This window comes from Colias croceus, chromosome 10 (assembly GCF_905220415.1).
Source record: "Colias croceus chromosome 10, ilColCroc2.1".
In the NCBI taxonomy this organism is placed as follows: Eukaryota; Metazoa; Arthropoda; class Insecta; order Lepidoptera; family Pieridae; genus Colias; species Colias croceus.
Genome location: NC_059546.1, coordinates 2802734 through 2823477, shown reverse-complemented (window position 1 = coordinate 2823477; position 20744 = coordinate 2802734). Strand labels below are relative to the sequence as shown.

The window sequence follows — 20744 nt, the reverse complement described above, 5'->3', positions numbered from 1 at the left end:
TGTTGCAAGATGCAGTAATGTCAAACGTCAAATTCAAAAATAGTTGGAAGTAACCTAGAAAAGTACTCAGTATTTTTGCTTTTAACACGAATTAAACATTCATAAATTGAATTGTATGTGAAAATATTTTTATTACTCTCAGTTAGAACATAAGATTCCGATATGCCCACTATATCCGTTAAACGAGATTCTTTATTTGCTGCACTCGGTAGATCATACAGTAAGTTTAGTTAATTTAATGTGAATAACTTGTTAAAGTCAATAACCACTTAAATATAAAAATAATCGAATCGTTTTTCAGCGGATGACGAATTTCAAGAATTATGTTTTGAATTCGGTTTGGAACTTGATGAAGTGGTAAGTGGTTACAATTTATTACTTCTAAGTTATTCTTATTATAGGTACTATACTTTCATCAGAATATAATGCACAACGTTACATTTATTTTCACATAATCTTGATCATCAGCATCTTCACATACTTATTTGAACACAATTTTTTATACTAAATTTTCAGACCACAGAAAAACAAATGTTGATGAAAGAGCAAGGAGACCAGGCTGGGGCTGGAGTATCGGAAGATGTTTTGTATCGGATAGACATTCCAGCAAATAGATATGATTTATTGTGTCTGGAAGGTTTAGTTAACGGACTACTTGTGTTCCAGGGAAAGTAAGCTATACTTAATATTATTAAAATCCCTATTTTTAATACCTTGATTTGATACCCTAATTTATATTTATACCAAAAATGGCTGAAGCGCGTGTTTGTTTGGTTGAATGCACTAATCTTAGGATCTACAGGTCTGATGTGAAAAATCCCTTCAGTGTTAGACAGACAGTTTGTCGAGTAATCAGTAAGCTATAGCATATATATTGTCAAACTTAAAGCAATCGAAAATCAATGCAGGTAAAATCACAAGGCATAGATACTTATAGAAAAAAGTTGTGTGGCACTCGGGGACTGCCGGGGTAAAACTATTGCATAGCATGTCTTCAAGCCACACCTCCGTGCCCGTCGGAGTGGGGAGCGTGAGGTTTTTTTGTTACGGAATTTCTGGATTCAGTCCCCACGCTCAAGGCCCGCGATAGAAGCTATGCAATAGCTTAATAAAATATTTTAAATGTTCTAGAAAGGCACCACCACAATATCAAATTAAGAAATATGAAGATTGTTACTCGCTACACCTCACACCCGCCACTGCACAGATAAGGCCATATGCTGTTGCCGCTGTGCTTAAAGGAGTCACCTTCAATAAAGAAAGTTATGATAGTTTCATTGAGTTACAGGTATGTAACAAAAATTGATCTTTTAAAAAAGTTATAAAATTTCGGAATGCATTTCATCAATGATTTGTATAAAATGTAATTATGCAATAACATTGTACACAAATTGTGTTTGATATACATTAATTAATCATTGATCATAGTAGAACATTCATTCCATTATAATTTTTGATGAAAAGTGGCTGTACTTAATTCATTGATTTAAGAAAGTGAGGTTGTGTATACTCGTTGCTAATTGCTGTCTGTGCTAATTATCAACTAGCTTACCGTCCGCGGCGTCGCCCCCTTTGTCTAAAACCTAATAAATTATATACTAAAACCACAGAACTATATCGAGATAGAAGGAAAAAGTGTATGTACCTCGCGTGGCGAAAAGACGATTAATCATCGTCTTTGCTCGCCACGATGCTCAGTCCGCTCTCGACCGCTCTCAGTGTGTGACGTACTAATGCAAACAGAAAATGACCCCATGCTCGATAATTAACTGTGCAAACACCACCAAAAAAGTTAAAGGTGTCAATAAAAATATTTCCTTTCACCTGTAAGTACTTTTTGCCCTAAAATATCTGTTATTACTTATAAAACAATTTATTTTTGTGCTCCGTATTAATTTAATGTAAATGGTTACGGAATGATGCAACTTTTCCATTACGGTTTTAATTTTACATGCCAGACTGGACATGCATTGAAAACCAGCAATGAAAATAAAACATTCCAAACTGTCGAAACGCGGTAAAGGTTGATTTCTCATTTTTCTGTCAAAAATAAGCTTATAGAGTTGTACTCCACGATTTTCAATGCCGATTTCTTAGTCGATTCAAATCGATACCTATTGAAAACAGAAAAATGATAATTATTTTTTAATCCTATAATATTATTGTTAGGTATATCGATGGTTTAAAATATATTTACTATATTATACTTAGTGCAAATTTGTTTCAGTTTTCCGAAATATTCTCTTGTGAAAAAATAAATGGATTGAAGCAACGGGTCGTAAAAACTGGTTTCCTACGAAACACAGGCTGATTTGTTCCATACATTTTCAAGTTTCGGCGAATAATGTTAAGTGGTTGAGGAGTTCCTTCCGTCTCCATCATTAGCTCAGCACCATGATACTAGAATTTTATATTGTCACCTGACTTGCACATGTATGCAAACTTTCAGCTCAATAAGTTGATTAAAACTACTTTAATATTCAATTACAAGATTTGATACATACCTGGTGCATTCAATAAGTACCTAGCCTCATCACCAGGGGGCGCTATTGTTTCAAAATAGGTTTACCACAATGTAGCTCATTCTTTTTTAAGTATTTTTTTTAATTTTCATCCCAATCCCTTCATTTGTTTTAATTTGACAACCTATGGAAGCGAACGTATCGATCGGTTTTACAAAAATGGAAAAAGAGCAATATCGTTCGGTGATTTGATTCCTATTTTTGGACGGGAAAGAGCGTATCGAAATCAAAGGCCGCTTGGATGCTGTGTACGGTGACTCTTCTCCATCGATAGCCACCCTCAAGAATTGGTTCAACGAGTTTCACGTGGCCGTACGTCGGTTTTTGATGAACCACGTCCAGGTGCACCAAAAACAGCTGCTACGGAGGAAAACATTAAAAAAATCCATGATCTCGTATTGACAAATCGCCGATTGAAGGTTCGGGAGCTAGCTGAGACTGTAGGCATTTCAGAAGGAACAGTCAATCATAATCTTCACGAGGAACTCGGCATGAGAAAGCTGTCGGCGCGATGGGTGCCGCATTTACTCACACCGGAAAACAAGCGCAACAGTGAGCCCACGTCGGAGACGTGTTTGGCGTTGTTTAAGCGGAATCCAGGGGAGTTTTTGCGTCGTTTTGTGACAGTCGATGAAACCTGGATTCACTGGTACACACCAGAGACCAAGAAGCAATCAAAACAATGGATCCAGACCGGGGAACGTACTCCAAAGAAGGCGAAAACTGTAAAATCGGCCACAAAAGTTATGGCCACCATTTTCTGGGATTCACAAGGAGTTGTCTACATCGATTACCTCGAGAAGGGTAAACCAATTACAGGGCTTTACTATGCCAATTTATTGGACCGATTCGACGCCGAATTAAAGAAAAAACGACCCCAACTGGCTAAGAAAAAGGTGCTGTTACACCACGACAACGCACTGGTTTACACGTCTGCCGTTGCCATGGCCAAATTGGTCGAATTATGCTACGAATTACTGCTTTATCCACCGTATTCTCCAGATTTAGCCCCTGGTGACTTCTTTCTGTTTCCTAATCTGAAAAAATCCCTCGTCGGGAATAGATATGGATCAAATGAGGAGGTTATAGCTGCCACGGAGGCCTATTTTACAGAGTTTGAGAAAACATATTTTTCGGACGGGTTAAAAAAGTTGGAGCATCGCTGGACTAAGTATATTGAACTAAAAGGAGACTATGTTGAAAAATAAATTGCTACTTTTCCAAAATTTTCGTATACTTTTTCTAGGCTAAGTATTTATTGAATCGCCCTCGTACATACATTCATATACACATGCATACTAATGAAGTTTAAGTTAATAAAAAGCTTGTAAAAATTAACATACATTTTTATTCTCATTATTCTGTCAAGGTCAAAATCGATTCCCAATTCGATTCTATAAAATGTTTTAACTGCCTACTTAGTTTCTATTTAATTATTTTGACGTTGTGAACATCACTAAAAGACTCGCGTGACGTCAAAATACCTACGCAAAATGTTACACGGTCGGTTCTCATATAAATCGACGAACTATTTCCTTCTATCTCGATATAGTTCTGTGACTAAAACCTTCCTCTTGAATCACTCTATCTATTAAAAAACCCACTTTAAAATCCATTTCGTAGTTTAAAAGATTTAAGCATACTAAGGGACATAGGGACAGTTTTATACTATGTAGTGATGGCAAGTCTCTCTCTTCAATAATAAACATTTAACATCTATAGTAAATTTTATTTCATCAAAATACTTTAACTGATAACATTCATACTTACTTCTTACCACATTCCAGGATAAATTACATCAAAACATTTGTAGAAAGAGAACTTTAGTGGCAATCGGAACCCATGACTTAGATACAATAAAAGGCCCATTTGTGTATGATGCACTGCCTCCAAATGAAATTAAATTCAAAGCACTCAACCAGCAGAAGGAAATGACAGCTAATGAGTTGATGGAATTGTATTCTGTAAGTATAGTTTTCATTTGATAAACTTTATTAAGTTTGGTGTAGTGTGTTAGTGCTGTATTTCTCATAAAAAAGTTGAACAGTTTTGTAACTGTAAGTTGTCTTAATAAAAGGTCATGCTTCCAGTATAACAATTTTGCTTTTGAAACTATTAAAAAAATAAATTTATGTTTGAAGAAATTGCACTTCTATTAACATTATTTTAACATTAAGGATCCTTTATAGAAAATTTAAAGTATATTTTAATACAAATGATTTTCTTATATGTACTAACTAAATTTATGCTGGTCATAAAAAGACTTCTGATCAGAGGCGGTTCGCCCTAAGGAGCGCTGGTGCAGTGAACTCCCATAAATAATTATAATAAATATCATACTCCTTAATTTCATTATTAATATTAATTATTACTATTTAAAATCAATCGTAATCGTAAAAAACTACTGGCAATACCAATGAATATATCCATCATTCCATCATTCCATACACCTGTAGGTATAATACTGTATTATAAAACGGCAAACGCGCGTAGCGGAGCGCTCACGATTGCGCTCCAATGAAAAAATATTTAGTACATTTTCTAATACGAAATCCAATAGGAGTGAAAGAGATAGTTTTGTCAGAGTCCTGCGCGTGAAACAGAAGATTTACTATGAAAAAATAGCAAAATTCGGAGCGCCGCTCCCGCAAACGTTGCCGGTTCGTTTTTACCGCGCGCCCTTACACAAGACAGCGATTTCGCGCGACGTTGCCTATATAAACAAACACTCTAGTCAACTTGACTGCACGCGCGCGAATGTATATTCGGGAATTTTCTAATTAAAATCATAAGATACGTGTTGACTGTTGAAATAGCCTGTAGTTATCAGTATTACTTGTGAGTGTTAAAATGGACAATTATAATGTGGCGGTCATTAAAAAGTGTGTTAAAACGTTACAAATTCGGCTTGAATTGAAAGCTAAGGGACCGCCACGGCTTGAACTTGACCTTACGCAAAAATGTACGACAAAAACGAAAACATATACGCGTGTGCTTAAATCCGAACAATATGTGAAAACACCGTGGTTGTGTGGTTGTGATGAACATGAAAGCAACAAAATATTTTGTTTTCCGTGTCTTTTATTTGAAGCGGGCGCGGCCGGCGGAGGTGAGAGTGCTTGGACTGAAACGGGCGTTGACGACTTAGCTCATCTTTCAATCAAGATGAAAAAACATTCACAATCTCGGTAGGTACCATTTGTTGAATGAACTGCAATTGGCGTCTATCGAACGACAAGACATTCGTAAAGCATTAGATTCCGCGTACCTACCGAAAGTCAATACGCGAGTTCAATGACCGTGTCGATGAAAACAGACATATTTTACGAAGGTTAATAGATTGTGTCAAGTTATAGATATTATTGCACACCAAAAAGAAAGACGTATGCATTTCCTTTATAAGTAATTTTTTAATTAAATTCCTACTGATTTACACCATGTATTTTCAGTGTTTTATTTCAAGTGAACACCCATAAAATTTTGTCACGAGCCGCCTCTGCTTCTGATATATATCTGTGATTTCTGATATTGAAACAATTAAAAAAACTCATATTTCTTAATTTCAGTGTCACGCTCAGCTAAAACAATACTTAGGTATCATCAGAGACAGCCCTGTATATCCTGTAATTAAAGACAAGAATGGTGTTGTCCTCTCTATGCCTCCTATAATCAATGGAGATCACTCGAAAATAACATTAAACACTAAAAATGTGTTCATTGAATGTACTGCTACAGATCTCACTAAGGTATTTTTTTGATAAACTAGCGGTCCGCCCCGTCTTCGCCCGTGGTACATATTTACGTTTTCTCTACATAAGAACCATCCTCGTACTTCAAGGAATATAAGAAAAAAAGAATTTTCGAAATCGGTTCAGCCGTTCTCGAGTTATGCGCTTACCAACACATTTTGCGATTCATTTTTATATATAAGATAATAATAATCTAATCAATTATTATAGGTGAAAGTTGATAAAAAATAATGATATTCACCAGTTTTTGTTAATACCCTATTGTGGTTTTTCGTGGTGGGAACTTATAGAGTTGGATTCAATCACTATAAGAAAAAAATTGTGGTGTCTAAAGGTTTTTTCAGTTTTTGTTTAATGCACAAAATTTAAAACACACAATTTTGCAAAATATAAAGTAATATTTGATTAAATTACATTCATTAATTAAATGTAACTTTTTTACAATTACATTGGGCACATAAATTTTCATGATTTATACATATAAGCATAGTCCAGTGGTTCCATATTGTGCATATACTGTTAGAAGAAGAAATTCAACAACACAACAGTTTCTCAAATCCCATCATCTATCACACTATCAAGACATTAATCTATGTTTAAACTTTCAGGCGATAGTAGTACTAGATACAATTGTGTGTATGTTCTCCGAATACTGCACCAATAAATATGAAGTGCAGCAATGTAAGGTATTCGCTCCTGATGGCACATATGACCTGTATCCCAAACTGGAGTATAGAGATGAGATAATCAATGTGGATAAGGCTAATAATTATATTGGCATTGAGTAAGTTTGCTTTTAAAATAGTTATTTTATCATTTGTTTAAATATGTATGAAACTGTATATCTATACAAATATTATAAAGAGGAAAGGTTTGATTTTTTGTTTGTTTGTTTGTTTGTATGAATTGAATAGGCTCCGAAACTACTTGGCAGATTTGAAAAATTCTTTCACCATTCGAAAGCTACATTATCCACGAGTAACATAGGCTAGGTTTTATCCCTGAAATCCCACGGGAACGGGAACTATGCGGGTTTTTCTTTGAAAACGCGGGCGAAGCCGCGGGCGGATAGCTAGTACATATATAAATTATATTCATTGCAAGACAATTTTCTGACTAATTAGTTGGAAAAACTAAGTTAATATTAAAATAAACTTCTATTTGTTGAATTTTAAAGTCTGTTGTATCGCTCATTAGAAAACTCTGCCTAATACGCGTATAGGCAGAGTTTCGCTTTGGACAATTTTTAAGCGAGTTTGTTAGTCTGGTCGTTTATTGTACTTCAATGACCTGAATTAAGTATAGGAAACCTTTTTTTTTTTTTTATAGTGGGGAAATCTTCCAAAGATACCCACGGCCCCCGGGGAAGGAGCCGTGGGTTATGTCGGATTCTTACCGACTAAAACCCCACTGTGTTCCGTCGAGCCGCTTTAATGAGGGGGCCGCGGGTATTTGTTAGAATTCTTCCGCAACCAAGTATAGGAAACCTAAGAAATATCATACGTCAACAAAAGAGAAAAAATTGTCGTACAAATTGTTTTCAAGATATTGTTTTTATTCACACGAGAACTGAACTTAACAAATACCTTAATAATTGATATCATTTATTTTAATTCATTTCAGAGAAGACGGTGACAAAATAGCCGCTCTACTATCTCGTATGTGCTTAACAGCGAAGCATGAAGACTCGTTACTAACAGTCCGCGTGCCCCCCACCAGGCATGACGTCATTCACGCGTGCGATCTGTATGAGGATATCGCTATTGCTTATGGGTGAGATTTTTTATTTGTAGTTTTTTTTTGTATGTAAATTATGGAGTTATATTTGTCTAGAGTTATACAGGGTGTTTAATTTGTTACTTGTATGTATTATGGGATGATAATGGACTTATTTTTGTCCAGTATTTTATATTCGTTTTAATGTACAACAAGTACAATTTCGTATTCTTTGATATCTTATGATATAGTTAATAAGTGAATTGTGTCATTTCAATTTCGTTTATCTATACAAATTGAATAAATTGAAACAGGCGAAAGTCGCAGGTTCGAATCCCGCCTATAAAGCATTTGAATGCCATAAGATTAAAATATCAAAGTCAAATAATTTTAATCATTGCTTGTATTTTGAATTCAGTGGGGTGCTAATTTTATACAAAATTTTGTATAAAATTAGCACCCCACTTAATTTATTCACAATGCGAATTAACGGTTTTCAGTATATGCCTCGTTTATTTTACGTTTTCAAGGTTTCTGAATGTTAATTACTTGAACAACTCTTTTTAACACGCTTTTATTAGCTTCACCTGTTTGTTTGTATGTTACTTTAGTTTATAGTACTTTAGACTCGATATGACCCACGTTAAAACAGACAGATTTAATAATGAATAATTAAATAATTTTATGTAAGCATAAATACTTTATATCTAGGATCGGTGGCAATAGAATAATTTTATCAATTTAAGCATGTTTTTTTAAGCAATTGCATAGCTTCTATCGCGGGACTTGAGCGCGGGGACCGAATCGAGAAATTCCGTAACGAAAAAACCTCACGCTCCCCACTCCGACGGGCGGAGGTGTGGCTTGAAGGCATAGCATGCAATAGCTTTACCGCGGCAGTCCCCGAGTGCCACACGTCGCGTCGTTTTTTTGTTTAACATTTTCACCTTGAAAATTACATGAACACCATTTTGATGATTTTTTGAAGTGAAACGTTGTGTTTAGAGTAAAATTTCGAGTTCGCGTCATAGAAATAACGTCACGTCATGGAGTAAGGCGATGATTTTGGGATCTTTGTATCTTGCCAAAGAAGTTTCACTTCTGATACGTGTGCTCGGCACACACGCTCTTTTTTATTTTGTAGTATAACATACTATTTCATTATTTTCTTTCTTATAGGTATAACAACATACCCCGTAGACCGTCGCACGTAGTGTGCGCGGGCGGTCAGCAGCCGGTGAACAAACTGACGGAACAACTGCGTGCTGAGTGCGCTAATGCGGGGTATACGGAAGCACTTACTTTTACTCTTGTAAGTTTATATAATTGTATAGAAAACTGGCGGTCCGCCCCGGCGTCGCCCGTGGTACATATTCACGTTTTCTCTACATAAGAACCATCCTCGTACTACAAGGAATATAATAAAAAAAGAATTAAAGAAATCGGTTCAGCTGTTCTAAAGTTATGCGCTTACCAACACATTTTGGGATTCATTTTTATATTATAGAATAATGTCCAAAAAAGGGACTTGGACTATCCAAAAAAATTGATGCAATTATTATTTTTATACATAACAAGCAACACTTATTTAGGTACTCCTTATTTTAGGCAAATAAAAATAACTAGATGGCCCGGCGAACTTCGTAGTTCGTACTGATACAGTCAACGAATATCGTGTTACCTGTATATGAATTATGTTATGTATATAATTATATTATGTATATGAATTCAACATTTCATTCAAATTACCAGATTTCTCCAAATAATCTATGATATTTCTATGTTGCTATTATCGAAATATGCTTATTATTTTCATTAATATTGAATAATAGAATATAATTAGATTAAAATAATGTGTTGCATTTATTTATTAATGTTTTTTTATTTCATCAATAATATGTTTTCCTCCAGTGTTCACGAGAAGATGTAGCAAGCAAACTTGGTACAAGCATAGAGGAAGTACCCGCAGTGCACATTTCAAACCCAAAAACTTTGGAATTCCAAGTGGTCAGGACATTACTTTTACCAGGACTATTGAAAACATTAGCCGCTAATAAGAAAATGCCCCTGCCTATGAAGATATTCGAGATCAGTGATGTTGTTGTGAAAGATGATAAAGCTGGTATGTTGTATAATCATTATTATCCGAGTAAAAGATTTTTCTCTTAATATTTTTCTACCCTCGCCTCGCCTCTTTATTTCCTTTTGATTTATGATTTATATCCAGCTTAGTTTTATTAACCGACTTCACAAAAAGGTGTGGTATGGGGGATATTAACTTAACTGTTATAATTTTTGAGTAGTGTTAAAACACGACATTTCCACAGATCACTAAATAGTTGCTACTTATAGTTACATAAACTTGTTTTTGTCGCAGAGTACGCGCTCTAAAACTTTAAAAAAATATGTTGAGGGTAGGTTTGGTTTATAAACTACCTACACAGAAATAGTCGACTCGCAAACTACCTTCAAACAATTTGACGGACGGTTTTGGATGCAAAATAGTTTCACTTCGATAAATTATAATCTAACGAAGATTTAGCGTTAAATTGTAAGCAAATGCTACGGTTACATATTTTTCGACTGTTTAAAATCTCGTTATTTGCTCTTCTATCGGTTTTTACTTTTTACCATCATAAGGCTGTATTTATAACTATAAAGCCAATGCCTACCCGCGGCATCGCCCGCGCAGTCAAAGAAAAACCCGCATAGTTCCCGTTCCCGTGGGATTTCCGGGATATAACCTATCCTATGTCCTTTCTCGGGTATCAAAATATCTTCGTACCAAATTTCATGCAAATTGGTTCAGTAGTTAAGGCGTGATTGAGTAACAGACAGACAGACAGAGTTACTTTCGTATTTATATTAGTATGGATTTATCACTCAATACGGTAATATGACACAGAGACGGGTGCCCGCAACGAGCGGCGTGTATGCGCGGTGTACAGCGGGCGTGCGGGCGGCTTCCAGTTCGTGCACGGGCTGCTCGACCGCCTGCTGGCGCTGCTCAGCGTGCCCTGGCGCACTGCTTACTCGTTACGGCCCGCCCAAGGTGAGTACACTTACGGTCTTACTAATAAAATGTTATCCATTCGCTATGCAATGGATTAGTCATTGCAATAACCTGTCTTGTTTTTATGATTGACGTTTCATGTGAGCAAGAGCAGGACACAGCTATTGTATAAAATGGTAGAAATTTATCCATTGTTTAACTTTTTATTAGTAAGGCCGTAAATGTATACTTCTATACTATTATAATTTACTAGCTTTCCGCCTGCGGCTTCGCCCGCGTTTTCAAAGAAAAACCCGCATAGTTCCCGTTCCCGTGGGATTTCAGGGATAAAACCTAGCCTATGTTACTCGTGGATAATGTAGCTTTCGAATGGTGAAAGAATTTTTAAAATCGGTCCAGTAGTTTATGAGCCTATTCATTACAATCAAACAAACAAACAAAGTTTTCCTCTTTATAATATTAGTGTAGACTGTAGATAATATATAAATATTAATATTATAAAGAGGAAAGGTTTGTATGTATGTATCTATGGTTTTCACGCATAAACTACTGAACCGATTATTATGAAATTTATCACACATGTAAAGGGTAACTTGGATTAACACATAGGATAGGTTTTATCCTGGAAATCCCACGTAAACGGGAACTATATGGGTTTTCCTTTGAAAACGCGGGCGAAGACGCATTTGCGTTTGTTATATAGGAAATGTATAAATATAGATTTGGTAGAAAATGTTCCTAATATAATTTATTTCACACATTTCCGATCGATTTAGGAATTACATACATTTCCTAGGTATTGTATAAAATTTCGAATTTGATACTTTTCCTATAACTTAAGAATTACTATGACAAATTTAAAGGAAAATCACTATAATAAATATTTATTATTGCAGATCCAGCATACTTTCCAGGAAGATGCGCGGAGGTTTTGCTCCATGGTGATGTGATAGGGAAAATCGGAGTCATACACCCAAATGTCTTAGCGGCATTCGAACTTACTAACCCATGCTCTGCCGTTGAAATTAATATCGAACCATTTGTTTAAGTTTATAAATGATTTATTTATGTAATATATGGGATAACTACATAATTTTGTCTATTAATTCTCTCAAAATATATTTAATCTATCCGTTAAGTAGTTTTGTAATCTACACACATAAATTAAAAATTAAATCTTTGCATTAATAGATAACTGTAAACTTAAAAAAATATTAAAATTATTTCAATCCATATTATGTTAAATATTGCAGAGTAAGTTTCAACATAATAATCTCTACAAAATTGAAAATCCTTTCACCAGAAGAAAGATACTTCATTAGTTAGTGACAAAAGCTATATAAAACTAACCTTAACACTTGTAACCTTCTTTTCATCTTGCTTCACTTTGGCAAGTCAATATTGATTCATTATTGAAATATAACTTTTGTAGTTATACTTCTTTTGGCGCGATGGAGAAAAATGATGAGAGTGAATTTTTACGATGCGCGCGCACACCGACACCTAAATTTAACAGCATGAAGTTACTTTTAAGTGGTATGAAAATTGATAACTATGTTCAAGTTGTACATTCTAGTATTTTTTCCATACGCCAAAGAAGTATAACTTCTAACGCATGTACATAAGTACACACACTCTTTTTTTCTATTTTCTACTTTTTAGTATCTTAAGTATTAAAGTAATGCAGGTTTTATCTAAGTGCACTACAAAGTACAAACACATACGAGGGGTGACATCAAAACACACTGTATCTTAAAATATTTATTGTAGATATAATAAACAACACAAACATAATATCTATAAAATCAAATTATGTATAAGTAGGCACTACATGTTAATTCGAAATTGTTGAATAAATAATTTAATTTTTGATCTCTCTTTATTAAATCTAAACATTTTCAATTGAAATTCATAATCAATTTTATTGTTTCCTTATTAAGGCACTTTTTATTGACATAACATACTTTTGAGGTTTTCTGAGATATACAAATGAAGCAAGTCTCCATGTTAATACTTTTTAAATACTGAAATAAATATAACATTGAAACATCAAGTGTTAGTATTTTCATGCATCAAACTTTTCATTCATTGCGTTATAGTTATATTAACCTAAATTCATATCCATGTCATGTCAAATATTCAATAATTAACATACTTTAAAATCGGTATTTTAAATACAATCAATACAACATTGTATCTAATGAGGTGGACGGATCTAAGTTGCTTTGTTTTATTGACAACCTATTTATAATGAGGTCAGATTAATGAATTTAATCTAGCAACAACTCAATGTTAAACATCTTTTGTAGCTCGCTCCTTTTAAAATCTGGAGCAATTATAAATGGACAGAGATAAAACGATAACTCTTTTAAATTAGGTGCACTAGTTTTTATGGCTTTCGCAACTTGCATTGTCACATGCAAACATCGGGACAAACTTAAATATGTCAAATACTGAAATTTATTATTCGAGAAGTATGCTAACAAGGCATTTGTCGAAAAATATCCGTGACGCAATTTCAAAGAATGCAAGTTCTTTAATCTGTACAAATGATGTAAACTTGAGTCGAACAGAGTTTTACATGTCATTATATGAAGGACCTGTAGAACCTTGCAGTTTGATATTGAACACACAATGTCATCATTTAATGTATCTCCATATATGTGTAAAGCTCTCAAAGTGGACTGCTTGGTTCTCAACAACGATTCTAAAAAGTCTGCTGGTATATTTTTCATTTTTTCCATATTAATACTTACTAAATTCACACACAATAGCATACTATACAGACTGCTATGAGTCAATGCAAAGTTTGATAAAATTAATGTTTCTAAATACTTCAGTTTCTCAAATGGTAAATGATATACAAAATTACCGTTAGCATTTTCTGGATTTTGTACTATTAGAGAGTTTCGGAAACTCAAGAATTTCAAATGAGGCCAATAGCCAAGATCATCAAATATACAACTATCAACCTGAGATATGCTTATTTCTAAATGAGTTAAGTTAGGGCAGTAACTGATCAGGGAAGCTCTAACTTGGGAATACAATTTAAAATACTGTAGTTTTACATTTTTCAAGTATTTAGCTACAAAAGGTACAATGTTGTCACTAATTCTAACATAGTTCTTCATACATACTATAAGTCTAGTGTTATCCCAGATGCATGGCGTGAGACAGAGTTGCTGCCACCTCACACAAACTTTTGATACAGCTAGCAGTGATTCAAAATCGATCATAGAAAATATATAGATGAGTAACTCATTAGGCAGATCATTTATAGTGAGGGTGTGATGATATGACTGTATATCAGTCATTTCAAGGTGCACCATCCTTTATTATTTCAGTTCCCACCTCGGTAGTCCTGAAAGCGAGAACAACATAAACAATTAAAAAAAAACAGAGTTTTTAAACTAACGTTAAATGCCAATGTTAAATGCCACTTATTGATTGTACATGTGGAATAGAAGAATAGAAAATACAAATAACAAGACGCATACCTTGGGATTACCTTGCTTCCTATTCGAGAAAATATTAGTTTTTGCCTGAGTAAAATCATAATTTTACCAACTGATTTTGACTGTTCAACTATGTATGTCCATTTCACATGGTTAATTTACTGGTATTTGTAAAAAAATGCTTCATTTTTAGCAACAAAACGACACATTAGGAAGAACTTTTCTATGGAATATTAAAAATAACTTTCATCGTTGACTTTGATCATTTGATGCTATTTTGGTTAGACGTTTACGCATATTGACGTTGACAGATGTCAGATTATTTAGTAGGTAGGTATTGACATTTCGAACGCATCGGTAAAGGGTCGTCTTCACAAACAGATGTTTACCTTAATTTATATATTTTATCTGTTATAAATTATTATCAATAATATTTATAATAAAGTGAATAAACCATAAACCTAACATAATATATATTTAGTTTCACTCTGTTTCACTACATTCATATTCGATTTGAAAAGTGGTTAATTGCAAATAAAAATTAATCTTATTGTAATATAATAAAAAAATATTTGAATAATATAATAATAGTTCTGAATACATTTACATGCCTGAAAAGTTTTCAGCTTTATCAATTTTGTTGATAAATCAGTACCTATAATATATCAATGCCTTATAGTTATTTGGGCAATTTCGTTAAAATATGTCCACACTGATTTTCGAGTGTCCTATGGGTTGTCATTTATATTTCATCAAAACTAACAACATTTTATATCAGGAAGTGGATTTTATTACATTGCTATTATAATTTCTTTATAAGACACAAACAAACAGCTTGCCAATCCATTTATTATTAAAGATATGAAGAAAATTTAATTTTGAGGCACCCAATTTTGACGTGTCCCACAGCAACCAGTCTGTTTAAATGTTCATTTTATTTACCAATGTGAAGCAGTATTATTCAAGTAAAGGTATAAATAAATCACAAAGGGTGAGAGCTATGATAATAAAACGTTAAATTTACGTCCTTTTATAGTAATTATTAGTATTTTTATCAATTAAATCGTGTCCTACGATTTCGACCATGTGCGGAATTCCGTTTTGTAACCGTAATATACTCTAAAATAAAGATAAAAACTACTAAATATGTATTTTTTTCACATAAATGGCAACATTTCTATTGAATCCACCATTTTGAAGAGGTTGTCATAGAAAACTCGAACCGTCAGTCGTGTCGAAACTTCTAAAGCGTTACCGTGCAAAAATTTCGCTCCGACTTGTAACTGGGATTTTTCGTGGTAAGTATGTGTTTTTATTCCTAAAAGTTACAATTTTCGTTACTTATATCCTTATAAATTGAATTAAGAGCATATATTTTTGTGATTGATGGGAATTGTGTGAAAAACAAACAATTGTATCTACGAAATCTTTAAACCGTTACTTCCATTTTGTTTGGTTACGTATATGTGGAACGTCGCAGTTACAAAGTGGAAATATAAGGACGAGTTCTCAATGGTCTCATACGTAGTATTGCTCGTAAATATGACTTAAATTAAAAATTATATTTTAACACTCACTAATGGCTGAAAAATAGCATTGAAGATATCTTTTAATATTCAAAATCACTACATCGATTTTTGACTGCTTGAAATTTTTATAAAAAAACAAATAAATAAAAAAAAAATATTTTGTCATCCCCATACAAATTTCTCAAATCACCATTTTATTTTGTATGGGGATGGCGAAATTATAAAAAAAATGATTTTGCATTATTTGAAAAGATTATTGTATTCATATTATTTTTTAGGGGAAAATGCCTCTGACCAATGCTGAGAAGCAACGACGCTATAGGGAAAGATTAAAAGACAACCCTGAAAAAAAAGAAGAAATAAGAAAAAAAATCTAGAGAGAATCAAACGGAAGACAAAAAAGATTCAAATTTTACAGAAGAAGAAAAGGCTGCAGAAAAAAGGAAGCAGTGGCGAAAACAAAAGCAAAATCATATTTGTGTTATATGTTTTGAATAGAGCATGTCAGTTTAATAATTTTACTTTTGAAATATACAATACTAAATAAATTAGTTTTATTTTTACTTACGTATTACGAGCTCACCCTTGGCATTAATCTAGCTGTTATTACAGGGGTAGTTGAGGCCCCTTACAGAGCCTACCACCACTTTCTAGACCGAGGCCAATTTAGGAAAAATAATATTTTTCTTATTTGATCCTGGCGGGAACCAAACCCACGACCTTCCGTTTTCAGGGCAGAGCTGCTGTTAACCGCTGCGCCACTGATATGATCGAACAATTCTTGTAGAAACTTGATTGTTAGATTGTTACTTGTGAACTAAGCTTTATAACTTCCATTTTGTAACTAATTATTTCTATTTTGTAACTGTCTCATGTTTAAGTTATGAATAATAATAAATAATTTATTTATTTTACGAGGTACTAGCCTTGATTTTTGCAGTTTAAGTACAATAAATATATAAATATCTACTTCATTATTATTTTAATCTTAAAAAAATGTTTATTACCAATATAAGCGAAAAAGAAAAAGGCTGATGTACCTAAAAGTTACAAAGTGGATATATTTCAAGCTTAAAAGTATAAATAATAATGTGTTTACTGAAAAAAAAAATGGTTGTGGGAAATTTAATGTTGTTACTTTCATAATAAATAAAAATTAGTAAACAAGGATTATGCATTATTTTGAAACTTAGTTTCAAAAAAGTTACAAAATGGATCCCGAAATCCCTGCCTTGCACCAAATAGATCTCATTTTCTCTGGAATTAGTAAATGGTTGCAACTATTGTTGTTAATATAACACATTATAATGTTTTAGGAATCAATCTGCATATTTTTAATATTTTTTTAAAACAATTTTTTTATTTGAATCCATTTTGTAACCGGGACATATTTTCGCGAAATTGCCCATTTACCATACTGCTCCACATTTAAAATGATGAAATTTTGTGAAGATGATTTTGTTGCTAATTTTGTATATAATATATATCTACTACGTAGTTATCAATCTAATTTTGTTATTATTTATTAATTATTATGAAAGATTGACTCTCAGATAGAATTAAATAGTTTGGAAAATCCTGTGGGAAAATCCAAAAGTGCACGCCTCATAAACTCATCCTTTACAATAAAATTGATTATTTATAAAGAGTACACTATAAATATAAAAAAGAAATAAAATAAAACAGTTGGAAAAGTAAAGAAAGCGGTACCGTAATAATTGAGCTATTTTTCTTGTGGCCCCACCTAGATGTGAAACTGCGCAGGTTTAAGGGACTTACTACCAACTTATTTTTTTAAACCTTGGCTTATAGTATAAAGAATCGAGTTAATAATGGTGAATTTTGAGTACACTATAAATATAAAAAAATAAAAAATAAAATAAAGAATATATATATAGATATACTAAAATTATGGAGAACAGTCGATATTTTTTTTTGTTTATTTAATAACAATTAAACCACACCGAATCAGACCCTGAAAAATGAAAGGGTTCTTTCCTTACAAGTGCAATGTATGATACATAAAGACATTTTAAGTTTGAAAAATCAGATGTTTTGCGCGAAGTGACAGTAGTACCCACCTCAACGCTTCGCATAATGGCTGGTTCACACTTTGATTAGTGTGAGTGCAGGTGATTAGTGCGAGTGCAGGTGTGTAGTGCGAGTAGTGTCCAATTCAACTGCGAGTGCAGGTGATTAGTGGGAGTGCAGGTCAATGGTGCAATTCGCGACGCTACACACTACGCTAAACACTAAACACTAAACACTCGTGTCCAGACGTGTTTAGGCAGGCACACTGCGAGTGAGGGGGAAGGGAGGGCGCGCGGGACGTGGCTACTCGCAGTCCACTCGCAAAAAAATAGAACACGCTTCTATTCACTTTACTACACAGCCTACTAAACACTCGCACTAAACAGTCGCTGTCCACACGTAGTACTACTCATCACCTGCACTCGCACTAATCAAAGTGTGAACCAGCCATAAGAGGCGTGCAATATGCTTACCTATAAGTAGTTATATTTATTCAAAGTTCTGATAAAATTAAGTAAAACAAGATATTATTTTTGTACCTTTATTTAGCTTTTGATATAAAAAAGAGCGCGTGTGCCGAGCACACGTGTCAGAAGTGAAACTTCTTTGGCATATTCAAATATACCAAAATCGTCGCCTAGATCCATGACGTGACGGTATTGCTATGACCTTGACATTTTACTCACAACGCGCCTAAAGAAGTTTCAGTTCAAAAATTCACACATTTTGTACGTGGAAACTTTGTGATCTAAAGGAGATCACTGTACAATTTAGATCATTTAATGATCTAAGCTGTACAATAATGATTAAGTAACTAGGTATAAACTTTGTCATAAATTCATAATATAGATTATCTACTAAATTTAAACATAAATGTTTTTATAATCTTATGGATAATAGTTATCTAGTAATTATTTAAGCATTTTTACAAAATTAGTTTGGAACAAGTTCTAGGTAATTTCTTTTGTCTTCTTCAGCCCTTCAATGTAGCGCAGCGTAGGTACCTACGGCAATTTTTTCATCATAGGTATCCTTGCAAAGCGGTTAACCGGTACACATCAGTATTCAGTAACCATTCCTTAATAATTATCATCGCCAATTGCCAAACCTTTCCTATAGCTAAGTGGCACTTGGCAGGCCATACATTATTTTGCATTTTGCAATACATGGGCGGTGGTGATCGCCAACTACAAGATATTAATGTTCCACTTACGAACTTCCTGAATTAGATTAATTGATCTTATTACTATAACATTCTTATTATTTTTAATTTTATTCATATCCAGACACGCATCTCTTCATGAAGCCTAAGCAGAGATTACTGCAACAGTCCTCATTATTATTGCACTGAAAACAAAAATGTAAAATGTTGTATCCAGCTATATCCATATAAAAAGAAAAACTTATTTATTTATTTCTATTTATTTGTTGTATTTTTATTAAAGAATTACTAGTGAAAATTTGCACCTGTCGCTGACGCTGTAGGTATTATACAAATAACAAAACCTACGAACAAATTGTTTAAATTTTGAAAACCAGTTTTTCCTTGAGCAATTTTATTAAATTACGTGACACATCTTTAAAACACCTTTAGGGATTTTATTCAATAGAAATCTTAAGCGAAGTTCAACTTATAAAGTTATAAGTACTTAACTAGTTAAGTAATTAAAAATCTGATCAAGATCTTTAGCATGAAATAGTTATTTTATAGTTATAAGGCAGAATAAGAAAATAGTTAAACACTTACAAATTCTCCAACTTGGGCACATCTGAAACTTGGGAATATATTGAAAACAAATATTTCAGGATATCTCATCACCCTATTTTCGTTTTTATTACTGACTTCTAATTCATTCGTCTCTAAACCATCATCATATGGGTCATTTAAGAGTCTTCCATTTACGCATCCAATGGCAAAAATGCAAATAAACAACAAACAAATAGCACGTGGTGTCATTGTGAGCAATACTGAAGCTTTACTGGAGATACTAAATAAGTAGTTAGGTAGGTAAAATAATATTGCAAACTCCATGATTCATATTATAAAAGTGGCTAGTAAAGTGTGTTATCGCTTGGTGCTCCGAAGGTTCCGTACTGTAGGGAAATACGTTTAATTTGAGATAATATTATGTTGTAGCAAATTGGAGGATAAGGAAAAATTCAAGTGCCTACGAATGTACATAAAATGTTGATTCACAATTAATTATTATCATCATAATGAAGTTAATTTTAACGTAGGCGTCACTAATCATTAGATTTTTGTTATTAAAATAGACGTAGGACCCTAATTAATATAATAATTATATGATGACGTAAGCTATCGAGTTCAATATATTATATATCTAATTTTAAGTAGGTAAACCACAGGATAGAAGAACAATACAACTATTTTCCTTACATATCGAATGCAAGCAGACGGACAATATAATTCCTACACAAATACAAAAGAGCATGTACCTGCAATAGTAGATGCAACTAGGTATGAGGATATAATATAAGATCGTAGATATCCGACTATTACTTGAAGACATAATATGATCTAATTGTATCAATTTTATTATGAAGGAAAATATTTATAGACTGTAGCAAATGCTTAAATTTAAACAGCTTAGATTGAGTACAACGGATATTTCTTCAAGTTTTATTCGAAACCAAAGTTCCTTCAATTTTATTTATATGACACTGAAATAAGAGAAACAAGAGTTTATTTGCAATAATAATTAATTAAC

At 33.3% G+C, this 20744-nt stretch overlaps 2 protein-coding genes and 1 long non-coding RNA gene across 4 annotated transcripts; 2 read left to right on the top strand and 1 right to left on the bottom strand.

The window, feature by feature from the left end:
• Positions 1 to 25: 25 nt before the first annotated feature.
• LOC123694742 (phenylalanine--tRNA ligase beta subunit) lies at positions 26 to 12093 on the top strand. Its single transcript, XM_045640292.1, has 12 exons — positions 26 to 220; positions 302 to 357; positions 517 to 671; positions 1132 to 1288; positions 4310 to 4486; positions 6089 to 6268; positions 6880 to 7055; positions 7895 to 8044; positions 9167 to 9299; positions 9899 to 10109; positions 10893 to 11039; positions 11897 to 12093. The coding sequence occupies exons 1-12, from the start codon at positions 163 to 165 to the stop codon at positions 12046 to 12048; spliced, it is 1752 nt and encodes a 583-aa protein (XP_045496248.1). The 5' UTR covers positions 26 to 162; the 3' UTR covers positions 12049 to 12093.
• A 655-nt stretch (positions 12094 to 12748) lies between these two features.
• Positions 12749 to 14738, bottom strand: LOC123694750 (F-box/LRR-repeat protein fbxl-1-like). The gene is made up of 2 exons (XM_045640305.1): positions 14498 to 14738; positions 12749 to 14361 (listed from the first exon to the last, which is right to left on the bottom strand). The coding sequence occupies exon 2, from the start codon at positions 14327 to 14329 to the stop codon at positions 13271 to 13273; it is 1059 nt and encodes a 352-aa protein (XP_045496261.1). The 5' UTR covers positions 14330 to 14361; positions 14498 to 14738; the 3' UTR covers positions 12749 to 13270.
• A 403-nt stretch (positions 14739 to 15141) lies between these two features.
• LOC123694767 lies at positions 15142 to 16532 on the top strand. Of its 2 annotated transcripts, XR_006751853.1 has the most exons (3): positions 15149 to 15426; positions 15656 to 15753; positions 16263 to 16532. It is a non-coding gene; the product is annotated as an uncharacterized LOC123694767 (long non-coding RNA). The 2 variants fall into 2 exon arrangements; XR_006751852.1 differs by having other exon boundaries at positions 15142 to 15753.
• The last annotated feature ends 4212 nt before the right edge of the window (positions 16533 to 20744 follow it).